General features: G+C 35.5%; 1 protein-coding gene across 1 annotated transcript in view; it reads right to left on the reverse strand.

Moving 5' to 3' along the window:
* The window catches only part of ADGRV1 (adhesion G protein-coupled receptor V1), a 237134-nt gene that overhangs the window by 192537 nt on the left and 23052 nt on the right, over positions 1–21545 (reverse strand). Inside the window, exons 11-22 of the mRNA XM_079331426.1 lie at positions 20788–21011; positions 13013–13045; positions 11811–11937; positions 11535–11720; positions 10668–10848; positions 9970–10133; positions 9211–9334; positions 8546–8812; positions 7060–7186; positions 4717–4934; positions 2952–3695; positions 523–896 (exon numbers count right to left, since the gene is read on the reverse strand). Of these exons, the coding sequence (XP_079187552.1) occupies positions 523–896; positions 2952–3695; positions 4717–4934; positions 7060–7186; positions 8546–8812; positions 9211–9334; positions 9970–10133; positions 10668–10848; positions 11535–11720; positions 11811–11937; positions 13013–13045; positions 20788–21011 (2769 nt within the window). The remainder of the gene's footprint in view (positions 1–522; positions 897–2951; positions 3696–4716; positions 4935–7059; positions 7187–8545; positions 8813–9210; positions 9335–9969; positions 10134–10667; positions 10849–11534; positions 11721–11810; positions 11938–13012; positions 13046–20787; positions 21012–21545) is intronic.

The raw sequence follows: 21545 nt of genomic DNA on the forward strand, positions 1-21545 counted from the left end.
TGCTGTCCTGGACATGCTCCTTCACAGCTTTTTGTGCAGCTCCTCACTAGCATAGCATGAGGCACAGAAAAGTTCTGACTCAGGTGAAGCCCTACTTAGCAACAGCCAAACTATCCCTGTGACATCAACATCTCATCCTGAATCCAAAACACAGAACTGTACCAGATACTAAGAAGAAAATGAACTCTCTCCAAGACAACATCAGGTAATAGTCTCAGAAGTTACAGAAGTACAGGAAAAAAACTGTACTAGGAAATTTTAAGACTTAGCCTTCAGTTTATGCAATAAAATAGATTTTCTTAATAAAATTATTAGAGGGGATTAAAAAAAAAGTGATATTACAAATGCCGGTGTGACTGAGGCTGTATAAACAGAACTTACACAATTCCAAATTCTAGAAAACTTTGCTTAGCTACAAAAACTAAAAATGTGGAATCAAAGCCATTCAAAGCTTAGTTAGCCTTGCCATTAGTTTGATTGTGTCTGAAATTTCTTCTGCAATTTTCCTTATGAGCATCTTACCTCAGGAATACATGCTCCAGTGAAGCCAAATAAACCATTAGCATTATCACTTTTCTGTATTCTTAATCTTGCTGTTGTGTTTTCTTGTGAAATTCGAGCTCCACCACAAACAGAAATGAGCCTTAGAATGAATAACTCCTCCCCTTCTTCCTCTTTGTCATCCTTTGCAGACACAATGAATGATTTATTGGTTTCTCCTTGCCGATACTCCAAATACCCAGAGACAGGATGCACATCACTCTTTGCAGGAGTTGCATGGAGTTCATAGATCTCTGCTTGTGTCAATTTTCTCTCATAAAGCCTTACATCCTGCATTAAACCCGTGTACCTGCTGCTGCCATTGATTCCTGCTCCAATTCTCATTATTCCTGGACCTGAGAAGTAAATTAGAATTTTCTCATTTTTTTGGGTTTTTTTCTTTTCAAAATAGCTAATCTACATAATTATTTAAAAATCTATGGTAAATTGTTTACTGTACCTCAGTTAGTAATCATATTGATCTTGAAATGTAGACTGGGAGGCTTCTGAAGCCTCATCTCAGTGTTACAGGTAGATCATTACAGGTCAAATAATTCTTTCTACACCATTCATGTTTTTCATCCTACTAATTCTATCTCCACACTGTTATTATCTCTTAATTTAATGAATATTGGATACCTCTCTGTTTCCATTAAAGATTTTCAGAGCCCAGATGCAGCCCATCTCACTTTTGTTGTTCCAAACACTTGTTGTACCCATTTTGTACCTTTGTATATTTAATGTGTCCTCTGCTAGGACAGAAAATCCATTCTGATGGTCAAAGTATTAGTCACAATGGACATGCTTGTACCCTAATGAACAGGAAGGGGGACTTAAGAAATGTAGACTAAGTTCCAAGCACTTTTTACAACTGCTTTAATATTTCTTTCTCTCCAAACAACTATCCTACTCAACAAGTCAGAGTATGACACTTCTACTTTGCACAAATATACGAAGCTGGTAACTCATTCCTATCACTCTAAAACACATAGAACATATCTCTTCAGTTGTTTTCTGATTTTGGAACAAAATGTGCGACTGTCACTCCTAGAAACAAGCAACCACAATAACTGCTAATAGTCCCAAGACACAAGGCAGAGCATGGTGAGGCTAAAGTATACTCAGTTTAGTATCCAGCATTAAATGGGGACAGACAGACAGATATCTGTAGATACTTGGAGTATCTACAGACAGAGAACACATCATCTCCACTAATATGGAAAATCTGCAATTACTCACACACATCCTTCTAGCAACAAAAGCCTTACTGCATTTCATGCCTGTTTTAGAAACTGAGGGGGGAAAATTCCTTCCCAAGCTACAGAACTTCACATTTCATGGCAATTATTAATGGCAAGGGCCCTACCTTGTTGCAGAGGATCTACTTTTTTGCAGGGGCTAAATTTCTTAGACTTCAACTACCAGGAAATTAAAGGCAGAAATAAAATCCTACACACAAGAATTAATGACGTCTCCTCTTCATGCTTGATTTATGTTTGTGCACATATATGCATGTAAATGTATATGCATTTAACATCACTGCATGTTTTTTTAATTTTCCTTCTTTGATTACAGAGGAGATTGTATTCAAGAATTTGATAATCACTCACTGCCTATCCCCATGAAAGAAAACCTGTGAAACTGATGGGGAGAGAAAGAAAGGAAAAGAATATAGACTACTGCTATTAAAGAAAAAAGCACATGGAAGAGTGAGGAACTGCAAAATAAAGAGTAAATGTAAATTTATTCCCACCATACAATACCTGACTCTATAAAGCAGTTATTGTAATGCTCACTGCTATGCTAGTTGAGTGTAAAAGTCCTTAATGGTTACATATGACTAAGTCACATCCAGGAATATCACGTTAGAGGAACTGAAGTAAATATGCTGAAGTTATTTGGAACATGATTAAACACATGGCCAAAATTTTCATATACCATGTAAATACATGCTTAAGTAAATCTTAACCCTAAAAAATTATATTGCTTACAAAATACTGATTTACCTGCAATATAATACACAACTTGAATCCAAAACATTATTGTATTTTGTTTCAGAAACCGAGAGGAAAAATTCCTTCTTAGCCACAGTACTGTAAATCTAATGAAAATTATTAATTATAAACATATATAATTATATGTATATGTGATAAGCATACAAGTAGAAATATAATTATTAATTATTTTAAAATTATTGTAATCAAGCTCTTACAGTTCTGATGCTTTTTGAAAATTTCCCAGCTCTTATTTCCATTTATATGTTTTTTAAAATCCCTAGAATTTTCTATATATTGCTTTTAACTAACTAATCAGACATGATAATTTCAGAATACATCTTTCAAGGAGCTGAACTCTTCCATATTTTGCAGAACTTCACATATGAAGAAAAATAATACAACCTATTGGCTCACCATCAGCAATTGCTTCTCCTTTAAGGCTCTTAATTCCTCCTAGAACTGGAATTCCATCCATGTAAAATTCAATAATACTTTCATCCAGAGTAATCAGAACATGAACCCAAGTACTTTCATCCAGATATTTCAGGACTGCTGCTTTTGCTATGTATGTCATATTGGATCCTAATGCTGTATAATGAAGCATCACAGAAACATGAGAATCATTTGTTTGGATTTTCACACCATAATATAAGGTCACATTACCATCATCCTTTTCAACTATGTAACCATCAGTATTGACATTAGGAATTAACCATGCTGAAAATGTAAAATTAGTTACTGCGGTATTTCCATTGTATGGGTATTCCCGACCAATAATTCCAAATGCATCCTCTTTTCCACTGAAATACAAAGCATCTGTTCCACTGTGATGGCGTCTCATGTGTGGCTGAGATTGTACTGAACTTGGAAATGATCCCAGCAACAAAAGGTCTACCATTGGTGGTAATCCATCTTGAAATGTACTGGACAGTATTTCCCAGCCTAAACGGACAACACCAAAAGTGCCTTGCTGTCTCCAGATAGTGAAGTCTGTAATATAGGAAAGATCATCTTCAGAAAGAACATCTTCTGCTATCTCTCTGTCCTGACTCTCTGGATCTATAACGAAGACTCCAAAAGGGTCATCATTGAAAGGGATCATCACAGTCACAGCAAGGCTTGTTTCAGATAACTGTCCACCAGGACCAGGAAACCCACCTATATAATGGAAGAGTAGAAGTTACTCATCTGACAAAAGTTACCAAGTATTTTAAAATGTTTAGACAAAATATCTTTTTAATTAGGCCTAAATCTTCTTTAAAGAGTCTCTGAAATCTTAAAAATTTCTCTGAATTAACATAATTAACTGTATTGGTTTTAAAACACTATAGACAACATTTTCATAGAGAACAAGCCATGTTATTTTTCAATCACAGAATGTAATTGTCTTTCAGTTAAAACAAGATTAGCTCAGATTTCCTGAATTAGTAATGAGAAAGGTTGCTTTAGTTTCATTTGAAAAACATGGGGTCAATTAATTTCTCATTGTACTCCAGGACTTACACAAATATGAAATGGCAACATTTGGTTCATTACCTCCAAATAGCAGAGATTAAACTGCAAAATCAGTACCCAACTGAGTGTTAAAACTGCTCCTAAGTCCTGCCATTAGTCACCTATTTCTTCACAGTAAGATCATGGTGTGACTGTAGAGCCTCCATGCACCACTAAGTAGAAATCTGTACATACATACGGATGTCACTTACAGAAATGTCAACATATTTTCAATTGTATCTTGGCACAGAAGACAATAATAGTACAGAAGTGGAAGGAGTCCAGCAGATTTGGAACAATAGCTCAGTAGCAGGCCTGTAAAGTTGTAATTTAAGTGATATGAAGTGGTGACTATTTGTATTTTACAGAAATTTCTAGAAGAAAAGCAAACAAACCAGCCAATATCCATTATGGTAGATATGCATAACCTTTAATATCTTCATTTTGTCAGCTCTACACAAAGCTCTGAAATCACTTAAAGGCATTTTTTTTAAAGGCCATATTCCAAATGGTGTTCATATACCTAAATTAAAGAATAAATGAAAAAAAATCTAAAATCTCACCAGAAAAGTATAGAAGGCCATAGACATCAAGGCAAAGCTCTTTCCAGGATTTTTTAGTTTTGATTGATTAAATATATAATTATTTTCTACCAGATAGGAAGGAAATTGTTATACAGAAATACCTGAAATGTTCACCAACTTTAAAATGTAAAATTCATTGAATTCAGGAATTTTATCTGAAACAGCATGGAGCACTATCAGCCTGGATTCTTCACCATCCATGAAGTACACAGTCCCATAAGTTTCATAGAACTCTTCTCCTGGCTCTAGTGCAGAGCCATTATGAAACAGCTGCCAGGTTAAGGAGACATTCCCAAAGTGTCCTCGATGTCTCAAAACCCTGTTCAGAGATACAGGAAGAGTGACAGTGTTGGCAGGTATCCATCATCATTTTCCATTGACAATGGAAAACATGGACTAATCATCCTTCTTGTGGGAAATAGTACACATTGCTCAAATAATCACAAATAACAATTAGAACCACAAACAATAATACAATCTTCTTAAAGGGCCTGCAGTTTCACAATATAATTCTACAGCAAGGTATACCACAGACACCTTAGAAAAAAAGTCATCAATTAAGGTACATGCAAAATAATACTGTTTGGATGAATATCAGTTTGTCTTGCATGTCTATTTTTCAATAATAAAAATGAATGTCTAGTTCAGCAAATAAACATTAAAAATTGAGTTAACTGACCACTCTTAGAGAAGAAAGAAAAGGCATTTACCTGTGGTTTTTTTCCCCTTTAACGATCAAGATGCCTTAACTTTTGTATTGGTATTTAATTTGAGTTATACACTAGGTTCTTCACAAATCTCATTATTCCATATTAAGAATTTAGTAAATACAAAAAACCTTTTATTTGTCTGCACAGCTATCTGGTCACATAATTTTACCAATTTCCAAAAGGCATTATAAATAAAAACCGAAAAACTGAACTGAACATAAAGAAGTTCCTTTATTAGCAAAATATGTTTACACATTCAAAAACAGCATTTCTGGTTTTTGTGGCAAAATAAAAAAAAAAGCATCTGTTTAAAGCATTGTTATACAAGTCTGAAAAACTAATTCAGTAAAGCAGAGTAGGAACAGAAACACAATATGCTTTTGCTGCTTCCAAAGGTTTCCTTTTGTTGTTATTAAGCTATTCCAGTGGTGTAGCATTGCTGCAGTAACTCCAGTTACTCTCTTGAAAGCTCAGTGCTGCCATAGGTGTTCTCAATGGATAGATTATAAACTAGTCTGACCCTTTTCTTATGTACTAAACAAAAGTCAAATCCTTTTGAAGGTAAGGAAGAGACAGTTTCCTAGTAAATGTGTTTTATCAATAAGGACTAAGCAAGGTCACATGTTGGTGACTTTGGTATCATGTGCTTACATAAAGGGCCTGTATACAAATGTTTTTAGCTCAAATCATCACTCTTCACATCATTGATTTAAAAAAGAAATAAATATATTATTAAGGACCAAAAAAAACCCTCAAAGCATAATGCAACCAACCACAGAATATATATTTAATATACTCTTTTAAAAAGTATTTTAATTTTTTAGATATGCAACAGGCATAAAGATCTAATTCACAGTCATAAGCATCTATTTCAAGGCCTTAAAACAATCAATCAAATTAATAACAAATTAAAACAAAAATATATAAATGATAATTTAACAATTGGGGAAAAACCCCCTTCTATAGCTCTTCACACTGTCTGATTAATTGTAAAATTATGTTTCTTCATTCTCTGTCTAGAATTTTCCTACTAAGAATCAGTATTTTTGTCAATTTATCACCACATTCTGACTTCGGGAACATAAAAAGGCCAGATGACATGAAAATTAACTTCTTAACCCTTCCCCTTCCTGGATGCATCCCAGCAGCTACAGGTCAGACTATACTTGAGTATAGGCTCCTATCCAATTTGCAGATAGAAGAAAAACAAATTAAAAGAAAGAATATAGGAAAACAGGTTGTTTGTAGGGTAAGATTTCAAAGTAGGTTGCAGAAAGAAATGAACAGCCATATAGTTGTATTTAGCTGTATTTCAAAAGCATATTTTTACTTCTCTATTGGTCCAGCTTATTCATCTTGATCCTTCTGTATCTACACTCTCGTAAAAATATAACAAAAATTCCTATGCTGTAATCTTATTTGTGTGAAAATATAAAAAAGACTTCAGGCCATAATCTTATTTGTTTATATTTTATTTTATATAATTTTGGAACTCTGTACACATTTTAATATGGACAGTCTACTTGATAATATAAGTTGATGTTTGATGTTTTGTTGATCCTCAGTATGTTTACAAACAATTTAATCCAAAATTTGTTGGAGCTAATGTTCTAATAAATTTTAGCAATGCAAAGAATAGGATTAGATCAAAGCACTATCCATAAAATGCACACATCAAGCTATACATACATGTATTCAAAAAAGGGGAAACAAAATGATTTAAAAGTTACTTACAAAAAAGAATTACTTTTCCCTTCTTCCACTGCCTTCTCTAGAGGTTCTAAGGAGAAAATTCCATTAGGATCATCATTTGCTTCAATAATAACTGTAGCCACTCCACCATTAAAGATAACAGTATCCCCTAAAAAGAGGATGATTAATTTTATCAAAACTGGAATCAGAAATGAAGGTAACTCTAAAATTGAGTATGTTCTCTTCTCACACCAAATGCTTTCAAAGAAAGAAACAAGTGATAAAATAATCAGTGAAAACCAACAGGTAGAGATATTCAGTAACAGACAAATCAGAATAAAAACATGTAAATAGCATCTAAGGCAGAGATCAAGAACAAAGATTTGCAGAAAAAAATGTGACATGACCAGAGATGATGCAATCCTGAGAATAAAGGATTGTATGGCAGGTAGTACTTCATGTTTCATCAATTGGTCATGTCAGAAGAAAAAGATGTATCAGAGATCCCAGCTCCCCTTAAGATCTACAACAGAATATTGCACTTTAACTGAATACAAGGCAACAGCAACCTTTAGGAGATTAATCATACCCATAACACAGCCTATCTGTGTTACAAAATACAAAATACCTGTGAAGTAAGGTGGAAGTTAGTAGGATTTCTGTGTGTATATTAGCACAGTAGAGACAGCACCTCTTTATGTCCACAAAGGTACATTATTATTCCATCCCCATCCTTGTTTTCACCCTTTTCAAAAGAACTAGACTTCTTTTTATTCCAAAGTGAATAATGTATTTATGGTTTTAACTTCATATACTTTTATTTGTATTTTCTCAGAGGTACCACAATCCAACATAATTTTCAAAAGGGATGCAACAATCAAGGCAAATATATGCAACAGATCATAAAAAGAAAAATAATAATTACTCTTTTTTTTCTTTCAGGAATTCATCTAGAAATATTCTGTATTTTGCTGATTCTGGCAGGAATCTGTGCCAGGAAGAAAGCCATCACAGGTTTCCAAAAGAATGATGAAAGAAAATATCAGCAGATCCTGAACAAAGTTAGTAAAGTAAAGGAGATCACTGAAGGGAAAGTTTAAGAAGGGAGAAGTATGGCTTTTTCCAATAATTTTCATGAAGCTGGTGTTCTGTAAGAGAGTTGGGTATCAGAGTGAATTCTAGCAGGCCTAAGGAAACACATTAACTACTTGGATAATTCAGAAAATGACCTATTTCTTATATTTAACTTATTTTCTTATTAATTAGTCAAAACCCAATCTGATTTGGAGGATTTGGAAAGAGATTTTAACTCGAGTTATTTTTGCAGAACAGTTTGAATTTTCCAGTTAAACGATTCAAAATCAAAATCCAAACACACTACACAGAAATTTTATAGAAATGTTGATACAAACCTTATTCATCTAATGCCTGGCATTTATACATTGCTTTATTATAGGAACAAGCTGGTAAAAAAAGTATAGAAAAAAGAAAGAGAGTTATTAAATGTACATTAAATCATTGTTTTTACCTGTTGAATTCAAAAGGAAGATATAAAATGCTTCATCAGTTTCAGGGATATCATCATCATTAATATACACAGATATGGTCTGTTCTCTTTCTCCAACATCAAACAGAATGAAACTGTCCTTTTCACTGGGAACAAAGTCTCCCTCTTCAGCTGTTGCATCTCCATTCACAGTAATATACTGAACAGCAACAACAGCATCAGCAGATCCATTCCTCAGGACTGTAAAGTTTGCAACACTCCCTTCTGTAATGCTCACTATTAGAGGCTCTGAAAACACACAAGCAGTAAATTCAAGATCAAGAGTTCAAGCCTGAGCTTCTTGAATGAGCCTGTTCACCTAATCCCCCACAAGATGATCCTTCACCTCAGGCAAAGAGAAGGAACATGTAGTTAGGGAAGAGAAATACTTGCAGGTAGAAGAGAATATTGTTTTCCTTAGCCACCAAGCCAATCCCAGAGCCATCAACAAGAATAATGATATAAAATGAGAGAAAATTATCAAGTAAAAAAGACAAACAAATTCAATGCAGCAACAGCAACAACAACAAATTACATCTTATAACACTAGCTCCACTAGGATTAAGATTTTTCAATAATCTGCTCTCTCAATAAAATTTGTTTGGGGCAGAATATGGATTCAAAATTTAAAACCAGAAATATCTAACCTGCAAAATAAATGGGATCATCATTCCTTGTAATCTGCAAAAATGCACTGGTTATATTGCCTAGTCTGGCTCCACCAGTGGCATTGAATAATCTGATTATGAATACCTCCATCTCTTCAGGTACCTGAATGAAAAAGTATTAAGAAATTAATTTCTTGCATACAAAACAATGAAGAAATTAAAATTAACAGCTGAGAAGGTTCACAAAACGGTTTCTGGATGTTGTTGCTTATTTATTGATTCATAAGTGTATCAAGAAGATGAGAAATGACAGTTCATACACGTACTCAAAAACAATAGCAGCCAAAAATCTTTGTAATAAAACCCCTCGTCTTTACTGTTGTACAGATGATCCAAAAGTTATCTTGCAGTTTCGTGATGCTGATGCAACTTACTTTTACAGCTATATTTATTTATTTACTTACTCCTTTATTACTAATTATTCTTATTCTTTCTTATCTTACTTTAAATACATCAGAATTAAAAACATTAAATTAGGATTCTTGTTATCAAAACAGGTGGTTTACTAATTATTATAATTTAACCACACTTGACTACCGAAAGATTCTAGGTTTGTTGTTTACAGATATGCACAATACCTCAAATTCTTTTATTATTTGCTTAAGTGAACACACTTTTACCCTAGTATTTTGATTTTTTTCAAAAAACTGAAAAACAGAGCTTGTTCTTAAATTGCAACATTTTAGCACTTCCTCTTTGTTCCACATATCTATGTAAAAACACTGTAAAAATGATTACCTCATCTGGTAGAGAGTAAATAGTGATATTTTTTGAAAACTCCAGATTACCAAAGAAAATAGTCCCTTGTTCTGGATAGATGTCATTTGTACATGCTGGATCAACAATCCAGGACACACTAACATTTCCATAGTTTCCTTGGTCTCTTACAAGTCTGAAAGAAGCTACAAAATGCAAACATGTACAGTCAGTGTGTGTCTCCAGAAAAATACAAGTCAAAATGAAAAAGGAAACAGTAAGTAAATCCACTTCTTGCAAAACTAATATGTGAGCCCCCTACACAAAAAGCCACTCAACAATCGACCATTAAAGCAGTAAAGACTCGTATCAGCTCTGCTGATCCAATACAGATAGATGAACTGAAGTCACACATATGAAAAGTTAGCTCATCCTTCTCTCACATTGCAGCCAATGCCCCCTGCTTGCCAGGCAGAACTATCACCAGGCTGTACCTTGCATGTAAATCAATTCCCTGTCCCTTCTGTCTATGGATTCTCTAGCTATATTTTAATTAGACTGATCCCTATGGATTTCAAGGTGCATCCTCCTCCACACTAATCTCCACTGCTCATCATGCTGACACTGTACCTCTCTGGAAACTCCAGAGTCAGGCATTGCTCTATGAAAGTGAAGTAGGGAAAAGAAGCCTTGAAGGAGCATACAGCAGAGAAAGCAGTAATTCTAATAAAAATAATTACCAGCGTAGATGTTTTCTCCTTTACTTTCCTTTATTGTTACTGGTAGTTCATCAGGTAGAAACTGAATGACACCATGTGGATCATCATTCTTCAAAATGGTTATATTGACCCTAGTGGCATTTCCCAGCCTGCCTGACATTTCACTGTAGCCACTGAGCACAACAGCATATTCCTCATCCAGCTGAAAGAGGAAAACCCAGTCAGAATAAAAAGATTTATTCAGCAGAAAGAGAGGACAAATGCAACAAAAGAAAATGACACACATTTTCTACATGCACAAAAGTTTTGTACATCTTTGTCATCTGTAACAGTGGAAGCAGAGATTTTAAAACCACTGACATTCAGCTAATTTTAAAAGAATTTTTCAGCTTGCATAATTAGTATAATGCAATATTGTACTTCATATGTTTCTTGTAAAAACACTCACAGGAAATGCATCATGGAACACTAAAACAAGTACTGCATCTCTGCATCTATACAGCAAATATTAGACTGTGGAGCACTGAGTTCAATAAGCAGGTATTTACCAAAAAAGGAACAAAAAGAAAGTGTTTGTTCGTATAGCACTCAATTAAACTCAATTAAATAGTATTCTATAGCCCAGAATGCCACGGATGCCTAAAGCTCCGATTGATTTAAAGTTAAGTTTCAATTCACAAAAAAAAAAAAAAAAAAAATCCACTGAGGCCTATTAAAGCCAAAGATATCTTCTAGATATCCAGGCATCCCTGGTTTGGAGCCTGGGAACAGATTCTGTAGAAAAGAATTGTACACTTGTTCTGTCCCATGCATTTTCCTACATTTTAATTAGTGACAAACTGTTATACTATGAACGCAATTTGAAGAAAAGAAAATTTTCATTTCTACCTCTGGAATTCCATCCATCCTTGTCAAAAGAGTAATTACGATCTCTCTTTCCCCAGGATTAAATTCCAGAATTCCTGTGCTTCCATAAAACTCATTATTGTCCCTTGGTTCCACAGTGTATCGCAGAAACTGCCTGACAAGGCTCCCTCTGCTGCGGACAATCTGCAGCTCAACAGAATCCCCTTCCTGGGAAAAAAACAAAATACAGGATCCCACTTGCACTCTGCTACGATTTGCTTTTCCACAATGATTAAGAAAAGTTATTCAGGTATATACCTTGATGCTGTAGGGACCTCTGGAAGAGGGAGAAAACTCAAACACTCCTCCAGGATCATCGTTTTCCAAAATAGTAATTTCACGAGTAGTAAACCCGTATTTCAGTATTTGATTTTCCACACTGACCCTGAAAAAGGAAAAAAGGAATTTTTGAGTGATAGTTCTTTTAGTAAGTAGATAGACATCTATGTGAAGGACATCAGAATCCTGATTAATTTTATGAATAAATTAGGAAAACAATTACCTACAAAGAATAGAATAAATTAGGAAAGACACATTAGAGTATTCCATTCGTTTGCAAAAAACCTAACTCTTGTTCCTGAATTACCTTTGTTTTATCATTTTTTACAGTTTATAGTTCTGGAGCCTTTTAGTCACACATGCACACAACACAAAGAAAAAGAAACAGAATCATATACTAAAAATTTAAAATCACATTTAATATTACTTTTTATTTGGATCAACTCATAAGAAATGATCCAAAATAATTTAAACAAAGAGAGCTTGTATTTCTTGCATCCATTTCCTCAGATGTAAATTTTCAATTACATTGTTTTAAGTTAATTCAATTAAAAATGAAAGAAAAACTACTACTGAAAGATGCATAAAAAATGCACCTTCAGACTGATGATTTTGATATAGCTTATTAAAAGTTGATTTAGGAATTCAGATTCATCTTACATGTTCTATGGAAGAAAATTTCAATGAACAAACAGGAAATACCTATTTTAAAGGGTAATATGTAATGTTTATTACATATTTTAAAAATAAGCCAGCAGACACAATAACGTGCAAACATAAACTAAAGATAGGTCATTTCAGAAAAAGATAACTGCTCATCCTTGATCAGAGAAAACTTCTCTACAGTTCTAGTCAGCTCAGGCATTTAGGTGGAACAAATTGTATTTCTGGCAGTTTAAGACAATGGATCCATTTTTGCAATCAAACACAGGTATCAAACACTGAATCATGCATTAATAACTTTCATCATTCACAAATCCTAAATAAGCCTTCAAACCAGAAACCCATGCCATCAAAATAAAAATCAAAGGGCAAAGCAAAACCAAAGCAAGTATTATCTGAAGGGATGCAGAAGACATGATTCCTGAGATGAAAACTTTTTGACACATTCTGTTCAAATTAATCACTCTTAAAACAAAGCATTGACTTACTGAAGGCAAACCACAGTTCACTGCACTTACCCAAAGTACACGACAAACCTTTCTGTCTCTACCCTGTTAACAGAGAAAAAAAAAAGAAGGAAAGAAGGAAAGAAGAATAGAGGAATAGAGGGAAAGAAAAGGGGTGGGGGAAAGAATGAAAGTGCCACTTCCTGGAATTTCAATAGTACCAATCTTAGACAATAATAACAAGAGCACCACAAAGTTTTCTTTTCCTTTTCCAAACACATCATGCTTCTTTTATGGGAACCTCCTTCCTTGGCATTTTCCTGTTCACAAATGCTAGCAAATGGACAGCCCCCACTGGTGAAAAATGACCCCATGATCAATTCAGGACATCAAGGTTCACTCATGGTATGCCCTACCCAGCCCTCCTCCAGGAGTTCTATCACTGCTAACCTCTGTGTCTGCTCACAACTGCACCAGCAGCCTCTATTCATAACTTCACACAAATAAAAATACAATCAACATGCCTCCATTATGTGTTATTTCATAGTGACATAGTAACAATAAAAACAGAAAAGTACGTTGGGAATTATACATAATAAAATATATTCCAGCACAAAATAACATCAAACTTTCATTTCGATTTTTTTTCAGTTAATCAGATTACTAGAGTAGAATACCAACAAAAAAAAAAAAAAAAAAGAAGAAAACCACCACCCCTCCCCAAAAAACAAGGAAAAATATTGAAATAGGAAAATAAGCACATCTGACAAAACTATCACATCAAGTCAGATGAAAGGACATTACTCTGCAATAACAAGTATTCCTCAATAAAGCATGTAGAGATTATTTTCTTAATCTAAAATAAACATATATTTAATATAAAACCTGGATCTACCATTAAAATTGTATAAACATATAAACAAAGCATTTATAAAATAAAATTCTGAATTCAAAAAGAATTCAGATTTAGAATTCAACAGACATTAGAGCTTATGCAAAAGTTTCAAGTAATAAAGTAAATACACTTGCAGCTCTATTCTTTCAAATAAAAGAGCTGATTTAATAGCAATTTATTAGTTATTTCAAATGAGGCTACATTTTAAATACTATATATAAAGACAATCTCCTTTCTGTCAGAAATGCATATTTTCCAAAATCATCAAGCATTAATACCATTTAAAAAGTCAAGGTGAAAATTCCAGAGCTAAAATTCATGTTAAGCTTTCATTATATTGCTCTTAATGCTTAAATTTAATTATATCACTAAGCTGCTGGTATCATATTTCACAGCAGAGAATACAAATGAACCATTATATCAAGAGTTATTGGTATGCCTGTACAAGCTGGAGTGGCTAAGACACAATCATCAAAATGTGAAATGCCAAATACAGCATTTCCTTCAGATGTGTGAGTCCAAATAGAGCTCAAACCAAAAAGAGCCTATTACCTGAGTAGTGCTAGAATCTAGAACCATGTTGTAATGAAATCCAAGGGAGAGCAGAAATTAAACTATCCCAAGGTACCATGAGGAGATACTTTGAGCATCTCCAGGTATACTTGAAAGGACTGAGAAGACTGGCAATACTTACTACCTTTCAACAGTCATGGTGAAAATGAGACTGGAAGCTCGAGAACTTGGAAGTTAGGAAGCAACTAGTCAGATTCAACCCACCCACTGCTAAAAAACTCCATTACCTTGGATTTTTCTCCAGCCAAGTTTTGAAAAGCAGGGTCACTTGGCTGGCTGACTGATTGAAGGATCTGACTGTGTTTTGCCTACATGATTGCTACAGTGCCCTGACACATTAAATGCTGGTTGATATTCAAAACCAGCTGGTGGCTGGGCACTGGAGCAGGATCCCCAGAGTAGCAGGCACAGCATCAAGCCTGACAGAGTTTTTGGACAATGCCAATCACAGTGTGATTCTTGGGGTGTCCTATGCAGGCCCAGGAGCTGGATTTGATGGCCCTTATGAGTTTCTTCCAACCTTGCTTGTTCTGTGATTCCATGATAAAACAGCCTAAGCAAAACAGAATGGAAGCCACAAGGCACAGACTTCCAACTTGGATGTGCCATTACAAGAGCAAGGAACACAACAGGATCCCTCATGTCTACATTCTGATGTATACATGCACAAATTTCCATATCAACCCTGCACCAGGATCCATCAAGTGACTTTCTGGCACTGCCCTGGATTTTTTTTTTTCTTGCTATGGACCTGCCTGGTAGTCACTGAGCTGTGTCTGATGCCAGGGACCATCATCCAAACTTGAAACCTGCTCCACCACCACCACCTTGCCTTATGCCCTGGACTGAAGGTTGCCCCCACTTCCCACATTTCTCTTCTGAAAAGGCTAGTCTTTCTTAAAAAAAAACTTTAATTATTACTTAGCAAGAACTACAGATTAATTAGGATAATTAAGAGAAGCTTCAAAATGTTTGCCCAGCTTTTTAAAATCCATAGTGCTATAAAATTGACTGAATTTAAAATAATTTGACAATGACAAAAAAAATATAATACTGAAAATAAAATAATAATTGAGAGATGTGTTTAAATTTTATAACTTCAAACAACTGGAATTCTGAAGAAAGTGAATGTTTTGAAAAGCCCACGAGAATCCCAATTGCAACTGTGAATTTTTATTAATGTTGCACTGAAAAACACACTTCTATAAATCTTTCTCTTCTTTCTGGTGTCTCAGAAAAGGTGCATTCAAACTGCTGCTAGAAAGTTACTCCATTTGCTTCCTTGATTTGTATTCACTACTTCATTTTTTTCAGGATTATTTTTTGACTTAATTAGTGACCTTGCTTTAAAGAGAATTGGCCACATTACAAACTCCACAGTGCTTCTCAACAGAGAGAACACCTTCTCTTCAGGTTTAATCCACTATTCATTTGATTTTTTGGAGGCTATTTTAACTTATGTTATTCACAGCAGAAGATACATGGTGTTACTACTTTGAAAAGTAATGAAAGCTAGCAGTAGGTGTCCAGTAAGACTCATATCAACAATCTACTGCCAGATTCAAACAACTTTTTCCTTATCAAAACAAGATCTGACCAAAGCTTTGAAGTAAAGGCCAACATTACAAAATGAAATACTTTATTCTTATAGTATCACATATATTTCTTCATGAGAAAATTACTTAAGAAAGATAAATATACTCTTGAATTAGGCACTAACAACAGGAAACCCCCAAGTTAGAAAAATATTGCAAACTCTGTTAAACAGCCTTACTTATGCCCTGAATTAAGGCACATAGACAGTATGCAGTGCTTTAAATGGGTCTCCCACGATTTGCAAACTTTTTTACCATTAAGTAGTCTCTTAAAGACAAAAATGTCTTGATTAAATTTAGAAAATTTTTTTTTTAAAAAATGCAATTGCAAAACATAGCTTTGACTCAAGTGCTGTGTTCAGTTTTGGGCACTGCAATTCAGCAACTGTGAATTTGTATTATTGTTACTCTCACATGCTTCTCTAAAAACCTTTCTCTTCTATCAGTTATCTCAAAGTGTACTCTTCCACTGGGCCACTTTCCAGCCAGTCCTCTGCAGCCTATAGTCCTGCATGGGCTGTTGTGACCCACATGGAGAATCTGAGACTTGGCTTGGTTCAATCTCAAGGCGTTGGTGTTAGCCAGTCAACCCAAGTCCCTCTGCAGAACCCTCCTATATGGGAGGACAGTTTGTAAAGTTAGTGCAGAAGAAAATTCTCCTCAATGAATTACAGCTGTACTGATTGCAGAGAAGTGGAGACAGCTTTGCCTGTCCAATGAGGATGGGTGGTTTAAAAGAATGGGCTAGCTAGTCAAAAGTAAGTTGTAGCTGGAGCTTGAGACTGAGTCTGCTGAAGTTTGAGATGGAGTCTGCTGGCTGTGCTGTGAGAAGGTAAGAGATATATGGTTGGGTAAGGGATAGACAAGGTAAGATGCTGTTTTGAGGAACAGACAGGGTTAGGGTAAGGGACAGCATGGGGTTAGCCAGTCATGCAGAAGGAAACTTGCAGAGAGGAGACAAGGAGCCAGTGCTGTGTGGAGCTGCCTATGAGCAAAGGAGTCTGAGAGAAGTCCACTGAGAGAAGGCATGAAAAGTTTTTAATAAAGGACTGATGATGGTGTCAGTTTAGTCTGTCTCAATGTAATTGCTACACTCCTACCCCCCAGCAGATCAACAATCCCATATAACTGTGTGTCACTGACAAATTTACTAAGGGTAAGCCCCTCATCCAGATAGTTAATTAAGATATTAAACAGTTCTGGGCTGAGCACTGATCCCTACAGAATACGACTTATGACTGGCCACCACTGGATGCATTCACCACCAGCCTCTGGGCCTGGCCATCCAGCCAGTTCTTAACCCAGCAAGGAGTGGTCCTGTCCAAGCCATGGGCTGACAGTCACTGTGGGACACAGTGACTTTGCTGAAGTCCAGATGGAGAGCATCCACAGCCTTCCCCAGTTCCTCATATGTCACCTGATCATAAAAGGAGATCAGACTGATCAGGCAGAACGTGCCCCTCCTAAGCCCATGCTGGCTGGGTCTGACCCCTGGCTACCCTGTAGGTGTCCTATGACCCCACTAAGATGATCTGTTCCATAACATTGCCAGGCATCGAGATCAGGTTGACTTCCCTGTAGTTCCCCAGATCTTCCCAGACCTTCCTGTGAATGACCATCATACTGGCCAACCTCCCATTGTCTGTGACCTCCTCAGTTAGCTACCACTGATGATAAATGATGGAGAGCAGCTTAGAGAGTTCTTACAACAGCTCCCTCATCACCCTAGGATGGAGCCCATCCAATCCCATAGACCTGTGACTACCTAAACAGCTGTCCCAACCACTGCTTCCTCTGGGATTTCAGAGGACTCTTTGACCTACCAGTCCATGGGACAGGATGCCCTGAGAATAATTGGTCTTACAGAGGCAAAGAAGGTGTTAAGTACCTCAGCCTGTATCACATCACAGAAATCATTAGAACTATAAAATTTTCCACATTGTGTTGCATCAGTTTTGCTTCACTGAGCACATGTCGTATAAATAAATTAGATACATAAATAGATAAATGGATCTATTCTGGCATCCTAATTTATGGGAGTCATGACCAAAAGATTCTGAACACAAACTATTTAAACACTTGGCTGTTTCTGGATTTTAATTTTCCCAAAATAAATTAATTTGCTTATTGTTGTTCCCAGAACTAAAGTCCAGAGGTTTTTCACTCTCAGCTTCATTCATTTAAGTGAATAAACGTAATCCATATGCCATGTCCTGGCCCTTCAGCTGTGCCAATTGCCAAATGTATAGTTGTGTATCTGCACTGGGAGCACAACAGCTGCCAATAGCAGAATTTCTAGCACAAAAGTTAAAAAAAACAATCAGATTTCACTACAGACCTCTGGCTTTCTTTATACTTAGTTTCAATTCAGGCCTATTAAGATACGGGCAGGCATCCAAACTGAAGCTGTTCCTAAAGAAAGAAAATATGAAGAAGCTTCAGCAGGTACAGGATTATCTTGCTTCTTTATGGCTCATCTGTCTTCTACATAAGCATATTCTTCATGATATACAGTGGCCTACATTTTTTTGGCCAGCATTCATTATTATTTTTAATATCCAAGGCCTACAGATGGTGGCCATAGGGCAAGGAAGGAAAATACTATTTTTAAAGGCCTGAAGATGGTTTTGTAATTATGGGTACAATCAAAGCTCCTTTAAAACATAAACTGTCTTAGCAATATCACTGAGTTGTAAATAATACATCCTTGTTAGAACAAACTATTGTATTATTTTGACCAGACTATTACTAAAAGCAATAAATAGAATGCTTATGAACATGTTTTTAGGTCTATGGTTTCCTTAAAGTTCGTACATGCTCTGTTTTTCTACTAACTTATGCTACAGTTTAGTGCACAGCACAGTGCATCTTTGTTTTCATGGTGACTCATTACTGCTGTGAGGCTGCCAGTCTTGAAAACTGAAATCTGTTCATCTAGAAGACACAAACTATGTAGGAGGCAATACCAAAAGCTTATATGCATCACCCTGCCAGTGTCATTAACCTCTGTTTTGAAGAGTCATCTCCAGTATTGAAATGAAAGGATCATCTTTGCAGATATTTAATTCTTGGCTTCTGTTCACATTAAAATTGGCAAATTTGACTCACAGCCTTGAGGGACACCATCCAGGTCTAGAGAAAAGTTCAGATTTTATCTACTCCCTATTTACTTATTTTTCCTGGCTAGACTACCTGTTCCTTACTTCACTCTTTGACCTTTCCAAGTATGGAAAAGCTGCTTATTGCTGGCAAAATTTTTACCAGCCATTTCATGATCAATAGAGCCTATTACTCCCACCATACATAGCAAAAGCAGAACAGTGGCTGCATTTGTTCAGCTGCCAATTCAATCCCCTTTTAGACCTAATTTTCAAGGTACAGGATTAGTAGTCAAAGTGGTATAAAGCTGTAGTTACACATACTGCAGAGCTGACCAATACTGAAAAGTTAATCTTATGCTGCCCACTTTCACTATGTACTTGTCTCCTATCCTTCCACTTCAGCATTTTTGCCTCTTTACAAAACTTCTTCACAACTTCAATTATTATTTCTCATCCTAGTTTCTTTGTTTGTGTCACAGACTAATAAACTTTCAGGCAAACCATTTTCATCCACATGAAGAAAAACAGAGAACTGCTTGCAATAGTCTCCATTTGTTTTTGTCCTGAACAGGACCATCTTTTCACTACAGAGAGTATCCAAGAGAGAATTAAATAATTCATTGTGCACTAGATGCATACACCAGCTAGCTTCTACAGAAGCAGACCAATCCTGCACTGGAACAGCATATTTTCTGTGTGACAGAAAAAGGTTTAAAAATAAGGGGCAGAAGCAGCTTGTGCTGCTTTCTGGTTTGCTAGAATGTAATCTAGATGAGTATCTGGTGTTAAAAGTTCCCATGAGTTAGTGTCTGCCCTTCCTATACACAACAAGGATACTTCTGCATAAGGTAAGGACTGTATAAGTAGTAGATGTTCAATGCAGACATTGCAGCTGACAGACATGTTTCCAGGAAAATAAATTATGAAAATATACCTTAGATTATTAGAAGGTATTTTTCTAAACTTTATATACGTCTGAATTTTTGGAATTGAGACTGAAGAAATAGCCAAGATTCTCCTACTAATAAAACAAAAAGGATCCTGAATACAGAATAATTCAAGTATTCTGAGTACTGTTTACAAGCAGATAATATTACCTCCTGAGGCCTCTTACAGACTAAATTATCCTGCAATCCTTATGTCAGACATAAGGGAGACCACAACACTGTGCTTCAGAAACACTATTTCTCCCTTTGTAGCTGAGGCACATGGTAATAGTCACACTGGCCTGTTTTGGAAGCCAAGAGTTGTGATGGAGGTCTCTAATTCTGCAACAACATCCTGACTATAAATCTTTTCTGAGAAAAACAGTAATGTATTGCTTTCATTACTACTCATTACAGCTTTCCACATTACCTCACTAAACATTATTTTTCTAAAAATAAAAGTGTTATAATCAAGAGGTATAACTAAAGATCAAAGCTAAGTGAAATTTCTAGTAGCATACATTATTTTAATCAAAATTTAAACAAAATGAAGTCATTAGATAGTAAGAACAACATGGTTTCTTATACTGATCACAAGTCAAAGATTTTATACACAGTCTGAATCAAGGGCCCAATATTCCTCCTGCCATTTATCAACACAATGGATTACAATTAATCATAATTAATAATGTGCCAATTTTTTATATATGTTGAGTATAGAAAGTAGTACATATTAATAAAGATTAGGGTACAATACCTGTCCAAAGTCAATAACACAGTTTCATTAATTTCAGGTATATCATCAGCTTTAATAGTAAGGTTGATTGTAGTATCACTTTGTCCAGATAAGAAAACAACAGAGCCATTAAAAGGACTTATATCATCCTGTGTTACTGCCTTGTGATTAGGACCAGAAGGTCTCAAACTCCAAAACACTGTTGCTTGGCCATCAGTCCCATCTCGATGCAATGCAACAGAAACCTGTAAAGCACATGAGTCTGCTGTGACTTGCAAAACTGGGTGCAAAAGCAATTAACCCCTTGCAAATTACTGTTTGAATATAAGCCTCAAAATATTCACCTTGAGTTTTTTACTTATACCTATATACAAGATCTGAAATCAACGATGGTGTATCAATGAAAATACACACTCATACTTTTAATCATCTCTCCATTATATACTTGGACATATATGTTTATATAACTTAGTGGATGTAGCAGACAAATCACTTAGCACTCATAAACACAAAAACCCTTTTATAACTGATTTAACCAGTGCCCACCTCATCAAGTCAACCTAGGTTTTAAATGTAACCACTTTATTTACTCTGGCTGCTATAGAACAGTTCCAGCCTGTACACTGGTTAAGGAAAAAAACAGTTTTATTCTGAGGATGAAAAGCAAGTTCTCTGATTCAGGATTTGAGGGGAGATCTCATTTAAGACAGGTAGAAGGAAAAAGAGAAAATGTAAGAAAAGATATTTTATGAAAGGTTTTTTTTTTTTCATTTGTATGG

Source organism: Erithacus rubecula (genome assembly GCF_903797595.1).
Source record: "Erithacus rubecula genome assembly, contig: SUPER_Z_unloc_3, whole genome shotgun sequence".
In the NCBI taxonomy this organism is placed as follows: Eukaryota; Metazoa; Chordata; class Aves; order Passeriformes; family Muscicapidae; genus Erithacus; species Erithacus rubecula.